This window comes from Primulina tabacum, chromosome 15, assembly GCF_025594145.1.
Source record: "Primulina tabacum isolate GXHZ01 chromosome 15, ASM2559414v2, whole genome shotgun sequence".
Taxonomy (NCBI): Eukaryota; Viridiplantae; Streptophyta; class Magnoliopsida; order Lamiales; family Gesneriaceae; genus Primulina; species Primulina tabacum.
In genome coordinates, this window is record NC_134564.1 from 4,137,461 (window position 1) to 4,150,622 (window position 13,162).

General features: G+C 33.6%; 2 protein-coding genes and 1 pseudogene across 2 annotated transcripts; 2 read left to right on the plus strand and 1 right to left on the minus strand.

Annotated features, from left to right (window-relative positions):
* The first annotated feature begins 2,192 nt into the window (after positions 1 to 2,192).
* Positions 2,193 to 5,697, plus strand: LOC142526590 (protein IQ-DOMAIN 2-like). The gene is made up of 6 exons (XM_075631086.1): positions 2,193 to 2,472; positions 2,781 to 2,880; positions 2,977 to 3,282; positions 3,744 to 3,965; positions 4,496 to 4,615; positions 4,730 to 5,697. The coding sequence occupies exons 2-6, from the start codon at positions 2,806 to 2,808 to the stop codon at positions 5,432 to 5,434; spliced, it is 1,428 nt and encodes a 475-aa protein (XP_075487201.1). The 5' UTR covers positions 2,193 to 2,472; positions 2,781 to 2,805; the 3' UTR covers positions 5,435 to 5,697.
* An 828-nt stretch (positions 5,698 to 6,525) lies between these two features.
* LOC142526481 (mitochondrial import inner membrane translocase subunit TIM14-1-like) lies at positions 6,526 to 8,448 on the plus strand (annotated as a pseudogene).
* Positions 8,449 to 9,268: 820 nt separating this feature from the next.
* LOC142526480 (B-box zinc finger protein 21-like) lies at positions 9,269 to 10,990 on the minus strand. Its single transcript, XM_075630903.1, has 2 exons — positions 10,203 to 10,990; positions 9,269 to 9,794 (listed from the first exon to the last, which is right to left on the minus strand). The coding sequence occupies exons 1-2, from the start codon at positions 10,386 to 10,388 to the stop codon at positions 9,270 to 9,272; spliced, it is 711 nt and encodes a 236-aa protein (XP_075487018.1). The 5' UTR covers positions 10,389 to 10,990; the 3' UTR covers position 9,269.
* Between the last annotated feature and the right edge of the window lie 2,172 nt (positions 10,991 to 13,162).

Sequence of the window (13,162 nt, forward strand, 5' to 3'; positions counted from 1 at the left end):
ATATTTATCATGCATAAACAATTAAATCAAACATATTATGATTTGTATGATGTTAAAAGAGTTTAAGAAACGTGCCTTTGCGTTTATAACGGCTCGAATTTTCAATCGTCGGCGAGGCAGGACGAATATGGGCGACGAAGAGCACAAGCTTTCTTCTCCATATTTTTTCGAAAATATTGTGTGTGCAAGTGGAGGATTTCGGCTGATTGAAGGTGTATTGTGAGGTTTTGAAGACCTAATACAGTTATTTATAATTTACTTAACAAGTTAAATGGGCTTTGGTTTTGGGCTTGCATGCTTAAGGATAATTGAGACTACTTAAATTAATTAAATTGTACCCAATAACACTTAATTAATAAATAATAAAATTTTATAAAATTAGTTTCCATAAAATAATATTTTTGATATTTTAAAACTCCTTGTTTGCCCAAAACCTGCTTCCCGGGAAAAAAATCGTGCTCGACTCGTAAAATAATTCGAGCTATAACATTTTTAGAAAAATTAAATCATTTTTAATCATATTAGGAAGCCTTGCCATTATTTAAATAAAAATACATATTCTTGTCTTGGTCGTCTCCGATCTCTTTTCCTCTGCCTATTATCGAATATTTGAGTAAAATCCTGAATTTCATGAAAACATGTCACATAATCATTTAATCATTCAATCATATAATAATATAATGCAAGCATTTAAAAACAATTAAACAATTAAAATAATTTGCATGCATATGATTTACGTAGGTTGGTTTTTCGGACGTTAGAGTTTTCTAGTCCAAACAAGTGAAATGAAATACTTACTTTGAGAAAATTACCAATGAATGTGAATACCTTCATTAAAAAAATTCATGCTAACCCGAAGGGTAAAGAATTTCCTATTTTATCAGTTGGTCCAATTACATAATTTGCATGCTTACAAATTAATGTATTGAGTTTTCATCGTTTAGATAAAGTTTCATAAACATGTTCAATTTGAGAGAGAGACGTGAATTCGATCTCATGTAAAAACAAAAAATAAAAATAAAAACCCCTTTCCCCACCCTACCCAAGATTGTAATAAAAAATAATAAGTTATTGAAGAAATCTAAACTCTATAGGATAAAAATAATTTAAGTCGGATCTGTTATTTCTTGATTTTATTTGTCATCAAATGTAATTTTTATTTTTACTTTTTTTTTATCATCACATGTTATCTTATAAAATAGCGCTTTTTCTAGTTATTTTTGTTATTTAGAAATAAAAAAAAAACTCGGCTTATTTGAAATTAATTTATTTCAAATAAGATTTATTTTCTCGTATTAATTATCTTCTATGTTGATACTCACTGAAAATTTAGGGTCTGATTCTAGTAAATGACACTAATCCAGACACATGCTTCAAATTTGTCCCTGAGCCTGAAATCACGAAGAAGACCGTTAGAAGGGGGCGGGATGGTGTCCTGACGTAGCCCTTCCGACGCTCAAGTCAGAGACTGAGGATATAAAGAGAGAGCAGCTAAGGGTGCTGCTGAAAAATAATATAGTGAATATATGAATTGAACACTCAAACATGGTATTTATAGCAGAATACCTGAGCATGTGATGAGCCTTCTACCTTGGTTTGGGATGAGCCAATGGTCTAAAATTTGGTTTAAGCCTAATCTTAATGGGCTCATTCATGATGTATCATATATGATATGAAATCTTTTTGTTAAAATAGATTTTAAAAAATCTACTCACTGAAAATTATCAAATATGTATAATGGGAATGCCTTTTGAATTTTAAATATTTGATAATGCCGCAATTATTTATTTCCTGTGCATAAATTGGTATAGTGAGAAAAATCGAAGTTGGAGCTAAACCCAACAACTCTCTCTCTCTCTCTAATTTTCTTTTATTTTATTTTTGTCCTAAATAAGTAAATATCACTCCATTTGTCTCTCTCAAAAGATAGAAGTTTAGACTTTAGAGCATCAATTTACCATATTAATATTAACCTATGCCTAAACTAATGTCTGCAATACTAAACACAACTTGAATAATTTAAGCTAAAACTATGTTAATCCAGTCATAGAATTTAATGAAAAAACGAGAATTTCTTTTAGGATAAAGTAAGAAATAATTTGGCATGTAACCGAAACATGGAAAAAAATTAAAGAAAGGGGCCATTAACAAGCAATAATGTGGGTATTAAAAGTAATAAATTGGCTGTCCTGTATTATTATGTAAACGTGGGCCACGGTTTTGCAAAACTAGATGTTCTTCCTCCAATGAAATTGTTCAGTTGGCCAAGATCTGGTTCCAATCTTCAACGCACTTTCCAAAATTCGTGTACTCAAACGGGTCGTTAGACAAAGAGTGGAACAATCCAATTTCTTATCTTTTTTATTTTTCTTGATTGATTTTTTGAGTTGGAATGTGAACTGTGACTTCAATCGGCTGTATGTGTTGGGATGATGCGGCAATTGTATGAGATCTGAGCAGCTACAATTTCAGGTGATTTTCGGCCTTTATTTTCTTGAGATTTTAATAAAGCAAGGTTCTTGGTGTAAAATTCATGAATCCCATATTTTTTTTCCAAGAAATTTGAGTTTTTGTTTATAAAAAATTCATCTTTCTGGCTTTGCGGCGTTGCATATTGAATGATTGTTTGTTAAGGTAATCAAATGTTATTAAGAATTGTCATTTGTTAATGTTGTTTGGTTATTTGAATTGCTTATCAAGGTTCTTGTGTTCTTACACGTATGATCTTGTCCCGTAGGAGAGATGAAATCTTGAAAATAAATTGGTTTCTTTGTTTACAGACAGATTGAGGAATAGTAAGTAAAGATGGGCAAGACAAAAGGTTGGTTTCTGTCGGTGAAAAAGGCCCTAAGCTCAGATACTGAGGAAAAGAAAGCTAAGGTGCGCAAAGAAAATTGGATTCAGTGTATTGTGACAAAACTTTGACGATTAGATTTGGTTGTTCCCATTAACTTCTGTTCTGGTTTCTGGATTCAGAGTGGAAATAAGTCAAAGCGAAGATGGTTCGGGAAAGAAAAGCCACTGGCATCGAGTTCTCCGATCCCCGAGACCATTGAAGCATCTTATCCTCACCCTCTTCCCCAATTGGAAGATGTGAAGCCAAGAGAGACGGAGAATGAGCCGTCAAACAATGCTTATACTGTCTCTGTCAATTCATCAGCTGATGTTGAAGATGTAGCAGCTGAAGAGTTTGTCCAGCCCCAAATAGTGACACGGTTTTCAGGAAAATCCGAGGAGGAAGTGGCAGCAATCAAAGTTCAGACCGCATTCCGTGGTTATCTGGTATGGTAGTTTATTGGATACTGACAGGATATGGATATACTCTCGAGAGTAGTTCAAAGTGAAGTTGATTTATCCTTAACCATAAGATCTAAAGTGGGTGGTGCCGGCAATGGCAAGGAGGCTGAAAATGGTTTCATTTTCATATAGAAATTGGGATTAATTTACTCCAGACCTGAAGTACGAGCCTTTGATATTTTTGTTGTTATAGATATAGATATAAATTTTGTTAGTACATTCAATGTACCAAATTACTCAGCGTTATCAACGTCACGCATTCAGGTGTTCCTATTAATCATATCATGATAGTCCTAGAAAATTATTCTGATTCACCGATAGTATTATTGTGTAATCATCATTTATACTTCATTTCATTTTTATTTTATCTTATTCAAAAGAATCGTTGTTCATCGGGGTGGAGACAAAGTATACCATGAAAGTTTTTTGGTCTTTTTATTTTTCAGGCGAGGAGGGCATTGAGAGCTCTAAGAGGGCTTGTGAGACTGAAATCACTTGTTGATGGACCGATTGTGAAACGCCAAACTGCAAACACACTAAAATGCATACAAAGTTTATCTCGTGTGCAGTCTCAGATTCAAGCAAGAAGACTCAGAATGTTAGAGGAGAATCGAGCACTTCAGAGACAGCTCTTACAGAAACGTGCTACAGAACTGGAGAGCTTGAGAGTTAGTTCTCTTACTAATGCAAGCATTTTCTTTATAAACAAGTGTGCAGGAACTTGCACCTCCTGCTGCTGTAGTTTTGTTTTATGATTGGCATAATAGTTAAGATCATTTGTTATTTCCCATTTGCAAATCGACGCAATTATTGGGAGGTCTTTTTGGGAAGTACAATTGTCCTACTGTCAAGCATGGCGCAGTATTCAAAGCATAGAACTGGGACTGCTGAATGCTGTAAAATAGGAGCAGTATTATTAATTAACAAACACTTCTCGGTGCTATGATAAGAATGAAGCTAAAGTTAGCTTTCTGTTACGGATTAATGTGTAGCGAATTAGCTCTTTGGTTATTGTTTTAGTTTTTTTTTCTTGGGTCATGTTCCTAAATTTGTTGGTTGTTTTCGTCTAGACATACAATGCATAAGGTTATAAATTGAAAACAATGGGTCTCTGCAAATTCCTGTACATTGACTAGCTAGCTTTATTTATCCGTCATTTGATTATCATCGAGTTTTTATTTCGAGGCTTCATTTATAGATGGGAGAGGAATGGGATTACAGTTTGCAGTCTAAAGAGCAAATCGAGGCGAGCTTGCTTCAGAAGTACGAAGCAACAATGAGGCGAGAAAGAGCACTAGCTTATTCATACACTCATCAGGTAATTGAGTCTTTATTGGTATATGCATAGAAACGGTATGAACATTAAAAAATATACCCTTCTCTTGATGTTTAGTCGATCATTTTCAATTCTCTACATTTAAACTGAAAACAGCAAACGTGGAAGAAATCGGCAAAGTCTTCCAGCTTGCTTTTCATGGACCCGACTAATCCTCACTGGGGTTGGAGCTGGTTAGAACGATGGATGGCTGATCGGCCATTGGAGACACAAAGCTCTCTGGATAAAGATCTTAATACGGATAATATATCCATCAAAAGTGTTAATCCTGGAACTGCTCCAGGAGGAGAAATTACTAAATCTTTTGCCCGTCATCAGCTAAATCCTGAAAATCCATCTTCTCCATCCAACAAAAAACCGCCTTCTAGCCGCCAGTCCCCTGCCACACCCCCTTCAAAGGCCATTAAGTCTTCAATAACTGCAAGAAAGGTGAAATCTGCAAGCCCGAAAGTCAGTACAATTACTCAAGACGATGATTCAAAAAGTAATATAAGTGCACAATCAGAGCGAAACAGGAGGCATAGTATTGCTGGTTCAACGATTAGGGACGATGAGAGCTTGGCAAGTTCTATGTCTGTTCCGAGTTACATGGCATCCACTAAGTCAGCAAAAGTTAAGTCGAAGCTCCCAAGTCCATTAGGAATCGACAATGGCAGCACACCTGAAAAGGGTTCAACCGGAACTGTCAAGAAGCGGCTTTCCTATCCACCTTCGCCTGCCAGACAGGGGAGGCAGTCAGGGCCCTGGAAAATCGACACTAGCTCAATCGGTGACAATAATGTGGATGAAGTTATCAATTAAAACTAAATCACATTTCATGAGCATGAAGAGGTCAATTTCATTTGTGAAGTTCCATACTTTGAATTATTTATTTTTTCATTGATTTGTGCGCTTTGTTTGGGATTGATTTTGTTCAGTCTTGAGTGAGTCTTGCTATACATTTGTTACTCATAAATTTTTTTGGCTTCCTTCTGTTACTGTTATCAAGATTGTTATATTGATAAATAATTGTAGAGGACATAATTATTATGCTTTGAGTGAAACTTGTGAGTGTCGTTTGCTTACATGTTTCTTATACACTTTTATTTAAGAATTTTATAACTTCTACACTATTGACGCGACTTGTTTATCGATTGAATTCAAATATCTTATCGAACTATATGAAATTTTTATAAAAATCAAACTAATTGAACCTGATTTCATGAAAATTGTATTTTCACATTTATTCAAAAAATAATTTAAAAGCAAATTTACAATGATTATAAAATTTGAAAATAATTATTGTATTTAAATATGAAAAATTGTAATTTTAGTCTTGTAAAGTGATATGGTTTGAACTTTAGTCATCTGACTTGTGAAAATTTGATTTTCATATGCTAATTTGATTTTTTCTTTAATTTTGGTCATTTTTTTGGCTATAATTATTTGGCAATGTTATCCCCTATATGACTTATGAGGTGAGAATAAAATTTATATTATATACATTAAAATTTATCTCAGCTAAAAAAAGGTAAAAAAATCAAAACAACCCCAAATATTATAAATATGGAAAAAAATTTGTCATTTTCATTATTTTTATTTAGATACATTTTAATATATGAAATATAACTTTATTCTTGTCATATAAGGTCACGTATGGGAATATCGTTGTCAAATAAGCAATAGTCGTTTTGAGGAAAAAAATACCAAAACAAAAAAATCCAAGTTATTAGATCAAAACCAAACTTTGACAAATTATATGAGTAAAAATCAAAACATGCCAACTTATCGGACTAAAAGTATAATTTTTTTTCATTTAAATATATTAACCACTTCAAATTATGTTATATTTCAATAAAAAGGAAATTAGATATTAATTTTTTTTGAAAGTATTGACTTTAATATATGAACTTTTGGATATAAGATTTTATCACTAGTTTTCCCAAACGATAATGAAATCGAGGAAAGATAATTACTGCAAAGTTCCAAACCCTAATTGTTCAAGTCGGGAGCTCTGCAGTGGAGTATTTAAAGGGCAACTCGGCAGCGTATCTGAACTAAGGAAGAGGATATCACACCGCGTTGAACGTTCAATACTGAGTCATCTTCGTCTAAAAATGGTGAGTGCCGTTGAAATTCTTTATCCACCACAATTTACATCCGAATTTGGTGGACAATCGCTGTGATTGTATCAATACATGCCTCGCATTTTACTATTTTGGCGGCACTGAATTAATATATATTTTTGTTTAAGGATTGTGAATGTAAGAATAAGTTACTGAGAAGCATTCCGTGTTTTCCCATTCTCCATTTCATGAATGCAAGTGCTTCTTTTGTTTTATTTTTCTTATTGCATACTTGATTTGTAGGGTTTAGAAGTTGCATGCGGATTTGTCTAGAGAAGGTTGTTTACACCCGTTTTGATGTAGAATCTTGGTTGGTTCTTCAGTACAGGCATTAAATTAATGAATGGGAATTAATTATAGATCTATGCCGACCGTTTTCTGTTGTCTGATACCATGAAATGATGATATTTATGCAACTCCCGAGGGAGTAAATTTTTTAATCTCTAAGAAGTCTGAATGTTGAGAACTGCCTATTTATGTTAGGATGAGAAAAGCCAGCCCACTAATAATGAATCAGTCTTGGATTTTGATTTTGTTTGTCCATTTTAAATGTGCAGGCATAGTCTTTCAACATCTTTACTATGAAATTGTAATTGCATAACATATGATCTTCAGTTATAAAATGCGCGAGTAATCCTCCATTAACTTGCTCATCAATCTCAGTCAGGATCGTATCACTGTGCTTTACTTCATCATCAATGGCATGACTTTATCACTTCTAATTAGATAGATCGGTTATCTATAGCGATTGCTTTTATTGTTGTTTGAAGTTATAAATACACATTATAAAAAAATTGAAAGTTGAAATTCGAGGCAGACTTCACCCTTAATAGTAGGAATAGCCGTCGCTGCTACTGCTTATGCTGGTAGATATGGAATTCAAGCCTGGCAAGCATTCAAGGCAAGGTCGCCAACCGTTAGAATGCGTAAATTTTATGAAGGAGGTTTCCAGCCAACAATGACCAGGAGGGAAGCGGCTCTTATTCTTGGAGTCAGGTGATTCAAAACTTTTCATTGATTTTGTGACTTAGAGTTCACAAGTATGTTAATTTTGGCAATTAACTATCACCAAATTAGATCTCTATTTTATATCCGTTTATGTTACTATATGCCTTGTCTCAAGTTGGTTAATAATAAAGCTTTTGATTCATGTTTGACCTTTTATTTGCTCTAGGTTCCATAAAATACGAATTTACCAATGACTGCCTAATATTAACAGGATCATGTATGATTTTTTTTTTCGTTTTTAACATAATTTTAACTTGATTCAGGGAAAGCACTCCAGCAGATAAGGTTAAGGAGGCACACAGACGGGTGATGGTAGCAAACCATCCCGATGCAGGTGGGAGCCATTATCTTGCTTCAAAAATTACGAAGCTAAAGACATTATTCTTGGAAAGAGCAGAAACAGCGATTCTGCTTTCTAAAATCGACCGAGATTTTTGCCAATTTTTATGAGTTTTGAAATTGAGGATGATCAACTAAAAAGCTAATCACCACAGATCGACGATCCAATAACATCTTCTCCTCAATTTTGAAGAAATCTACATTTTAATAATTCCTTAAATTGCTGTGAGTGTGCATTGTTTGTTGTTGTCATGCTTTATTTTCAAGGAGCATAGTGTACTGGATTTGTGTTATGGGAGGAAAGATGGAAGAATTATATTGTTTTTATTGGATTTCTTGAAGAGTAACTCCACTTGTTTGAAGGAGGCTATATTGCATGAAAAGTAGTATTATAAGATGGTTCCTACCATCCAAGTTGAGGTTCTTTATGAAGTATACAGGTAAGAACCTTCATTTGCAGGTCAAAAAATGGGAGAAATTTCAATTCAAATAGATTGTAGTGCATTTTTTGTTATTTTCAGTTATCAGGAGCAGTAGACTAATCACTTTCAATCCTGAAGCTACCTTCTTCACACCATTTACTACTACTACATTTCACCACTTTCTTTTTCTCAGAGGCTTCGTTCAAATTCTTCGTTTGTAAAGAGGGACATCTGGTCATAAATCTGCAGTTAACTCCAAAATTAGTGTACGAGCACTTTAATAGAAGGTTTTTATAGCATTATAAACAAGTGAGGATGAAGATTTTTTCCTGCTAGTAGCTTAATTTCTTGTACTTCAGTATTATATATTAGCACTTCAACACATAATTTGTGCACTTGACACACGATAAAATGTAAGTGGTTATCTGAAGTTGAATTTTTTACATATCTAATCTTATTAGTTACTAAGGATGTAGATACTCAAATGCTACTGGCATATTCTTTTTCATGCACGAATTTTTAGCAGCATTGAATCTCGAAATTTGAAATAATTTTGGTTTGAATTAGAGCTCGAATTCTAATGAGATTCGGTTGGTATGAACTTAATTTCTATCATGTAGAAGCTTGAATTATAGCTTGAGGTTGCAACCTCGCTGAATTTTAAACATTTGTATAAAATGAACGCTCACACACAAAAAAAAATAGATTGAGTTCGATAATTTTAAATATAAAGTGAATATCGTTGTTGTTGATTTGAAAAGCTCACGAGCCATTTGAATTCCTTTGCTTCTCCAAGTAATGATGGTTAAGTCTCTTAATTAGTAAGGAACTGAGGATTGGTAAATCTAAAAACAAAAAATCGAGAAACATGCTACAAACCTTGCAGAAACCATAATGAGAAGAAGTATCCATCAAATCTTCAACATGCCAACTGGGTAAAGTCGCCATTAAATAATCTGTCCTGCTACTGGTTGAAACTTGGCTCGCGGCTTTGCTTGACTCATTCTTATCTCCCCAAGGATTTGATGATGATTCTGAGCAATTGGTTATCAAATTTGGCTGGAAATTAGTTTTACATGCTATGAAATTCTTCATCTTTGTTTCTGATCCTGATTCGCTGGATGAGGCTGCCACATTAAATGAAGCAGCAGCTGCAGAGAGCTTAACCCCGGTAAGTAGAAATCTATTGTGCTTTTTTGTATGTTCATTGGCTTTGTGTATTGAACTATCACACTCTTTGCAAAGTAATGCTCTGTCTTCTCGACAGAAGAATAGTGCTCTCTTTTCCTGTGAAAACCAATCAAGAAAATTTGGGAAGATATTAACTAGCTTGTTTTATTTTCGGGATATTTATATTTTTGTCTCTAAAATTTGTCATTTCAATATATTTTGTCGTCCATGTTTAATGGTTAGCAGATTTGGTCCCTCGACTTCAAAAAAAAAAACTAGATCTAGCCTTTTTTTGGGTATTCTGTATACACTCTTATCAGAAAATGTAAAATTATGCTATCAGATTAGTTGTGTTTTCAAAATTCAAAGAGATTGAAAATGTAATTTGCTAAGCATGCTAACCAAAACCAGTTAACGGTAAACGTTATAGACTAACAATGTGATTATTATTTATTTTCTCGAGTGTCAATTTTTGGATGATATGATGGGACATTATAAAGTATGAAACATGTGCACGTTTGTTACCTGGCATATGTCACATAATGGTGAGTCTTGAGATTGAGGATGGAGAAGAGAGAACCTAGGGTGTTTTTCGGCTAGTTTATTGGCTCTGTGAACTCGAATATCGCAGTTTTGACACAGGGCAGCCTCATCCACAGGGCAAAAAGCAGAGGCTTCTTCTTTCCGGCAAATATCACATAGAATCTTCATTGTTTTCCACTGTCTGTTTTTGGTGTGAATAGTGTCTGGGGTATATTGTGATGTATTGTTAAGAGATATAAAGTGATGGTTGCTCGAACTTTTATGGGGGCATATGGGTTGGAAAAGCACAGCTTAGAGATTAAGATATCAGTGTTCATTGAATATAAAAAATAAAGTTCTTGAAAAAGCTCAAGCAAATTTGGCATATCTCCCACTTGGGTGGGTGTAAGAGTGGACCAGTCCAGAAGATACAGTCAGCTTCTCTGTTAATAACTACGATTCCAACAAAATCTTGGTTGGTACCATTTTTTAGGAGAGAATATAGAGTTTGCCACTTGAGTTCAACAAATAATTTGAAGCCCGACGGTCTAGGCGTTTACGTAAATATCAAGACTTTATTTTCTATCAAAATGTGAGATGGTGTTTTTAACTGCATGATCAATATTTGTAGGGTTAAAGATGAGCAGAGGAATCAGCTTCAATAGCAAGTTATACCCATGTACGATCTTGTTATAGTTCTGTAGGGAAAAGATCAAGTTGGCTTATAGAGAGTGTAGGGGAAAAAGCTACATATTTGATATTTATGACATAAGCCTTCATTCTTAATGTTGGTTTGTTTGGCAGTGGCATGGAATGGAATGGGAGTATGGCTGTACAGGATTGGATGGTCTTTTATTTTGTTCATTAATTGAACCATACTTTGATTTTGCATTGGGTAATGTACATGCACACTTACCCAATTTTGTCCCCTGTACATTTTATGTTTGGGCCGCGCAAATATTTAACTCGGGTCGTGTCGGTGCATTATATTTATGAACAAAATTTGAAATTGAATTGTTTCAATCAATTAATTTATAAGAATTTTAAATTTAGAAAGTTATGCATGAAATTACTCTGTTATTAATCCAAATATGAGTTTATTTTAAAGATATTATTGGAGAAATTGTGTTTGTATATAAAAATTGTGATGACGTGTCAGGTTAAATTCGTGAATAATTTGACTTTTACAATCAAGCGATGCGAATCTCGATTCGGTTGTTAGTTCTAACTCTTTCGGTGAGTCACAAAGATAAAAATTTAAATGAACAATCTAATGAAAATTGCAGAAGAAATTCATGAACAACATATAATTATGAATTGTAATAACATTTCACAACTAGAATTGAAAAAACTGAAGGGATATGCTAAAACTAAGGAATTTACGATAATGACACTAGAAAAGTTGCGATATGAGATGAGCTTAAATGGCTAGAGTTTGCAGAGAACATTTGCTGTAATTTTGAGTAAATTATTGATGAAATTATTGAGAGAGTTTTTTGATGATGTTCCATCTGCTTTTGTTCGTTCCTCTGGACAGTTTCATCCATCTTCCACTTTCTTTGGTCGTAGATCATGACTCAACTTCTTCAGTCATGCGCGGATCAAGTCCTCAAACCGTCTCATTCTTCTGAGTTTAATGACTTTATCCTAGTGGGCTTTAAATACATTCGGGCTGGTAGGATTCGGTTTAGTCTAAAAAATAAAAAAACAAAAAATATAAAATAGCAACATAAAAATCTAAACAAATACAAAATAGCAACATAAAAAAATTTGAGTAAGTCTCTCACAAATCGGTCTCACATATCGGTTAACCCTACTGATATTCACAATAAAAAGTAATATTTTTTTAACATAAAAATTAATATTTTTTTCATGGATGACCTAAATAAGAGATCTGTATCACAATATACGACTCGTGAGATCGTCTCACACAAGTTTTTGTCAAAAATTTCAAAGAATAGTTAGATGGCGTACGTGTAGGTGAGAGATCAAGGGAGAAAGAAATTGTAGATGATATGAATGGTGGAAAGAAGAGTTCCTAACTAAGAAGATTGTATTAAAATATACCATAATATTTGGAAATTATTTAAACTTTATTGATGATATAATTTGGTGAAGTTCGAAAAACCAAAAAATAGATAACAAATTACAACGGTGCAAATGCAAATTAAAGTACTGCAAGGGTGTAAAGTTGAATTCCGGAGTAACTTTTTTGGGGAATTGGTGGTCAGTCTCCAAAACAAACAATTTTTGATCCTAGCTCCCTGGAGAGAGAGAATCTTTTTACACATACCAAAATTACCCTTTATTCTTTATGTAATTTTAATTGATCCCCGGGCTTTCGAAAATAGTATCAGAACTTTAGGTTGATTTATTTCAAACACATGATTTATTATTATAAAGAAACTAAAATGTTTGAGGAGGAGAATTTTCAAAAAATTATGAATCCGAACTTAGGTTCGAGAAAAATAATTTACAAGATTTATTCGAATATTTTTGAATATACACAAGAGCATTTAACTATTGTTAGATATCAGGAGTAGAAAGGGACGCTACAGCACCTTCAGGTAAACTTTCAGGTAAACTTATGATTCAAACAAATAAGCTTCTGGAGATAATACCAGATTCATCTAAGCTCTCTTTAGATCTTAGATCAATCCAAAAAACAGTACAAAATTATGGCAATATGCTATACTTTGTACCCCAACGAGTTGAAGAAATCCTTAAAAACCAGGAAGAAATTCTTGGAATATTAAAGGATATTCAAACAATAATTCAAAAACTAGAACAACAATCAGGTTCTAGTAAAAGAACTTCAGGAGGATGGTTACCACCATCATTTGGCACCGAACCTTTGTTACATCAACAAGGGAAGGCCAGAGTGGTGTCAAAACCATTAACTGAAGAAGAAAAGATGATCAATCTAATTAAATCTGTCTCACAAAAGAAATTTATCTGATGAC

Bases quoted from the DNA above. Each gene is read 5' to 3' on its own strand.
- LOC142526590 (XM_075631086.1), top strand. From the start codon at position 2,806: ATGGGCAAGACAAAAGGTTGGTTTCTGTCGGTGAAAAAGGCCCTAAGC. The intron at 2,881-2,976 runs GTGCGCAAAGAA...TTCTGGATTCAG, and splicing joins CTGAGGAAAAGAAAGCTAAG to AGTGGAAATAAGTCAAAGCG. The intron at 3,966-4,495 runs GTTAGTTCTCTT...CTTCATTTATAG, and splicing joins CAGAACTGGAGAGCTTGAGA to ATGGGAGAGGAATGGGATTA.
- LOC142526480 (XM_075630903.1), bottom strand. From the start codon at position 10,388: ATGAAGATTCTATGTGATATTTGCCGGAAAGAAGAAGCCTCTGCTTTT. The intron at 9,795-10,202 runs GTAACAAACGTG...TGGTTTTCACAG, and splicing joins CATTATGTGACATATGCCAG to GAAAAGAGAGCACTATTCTT.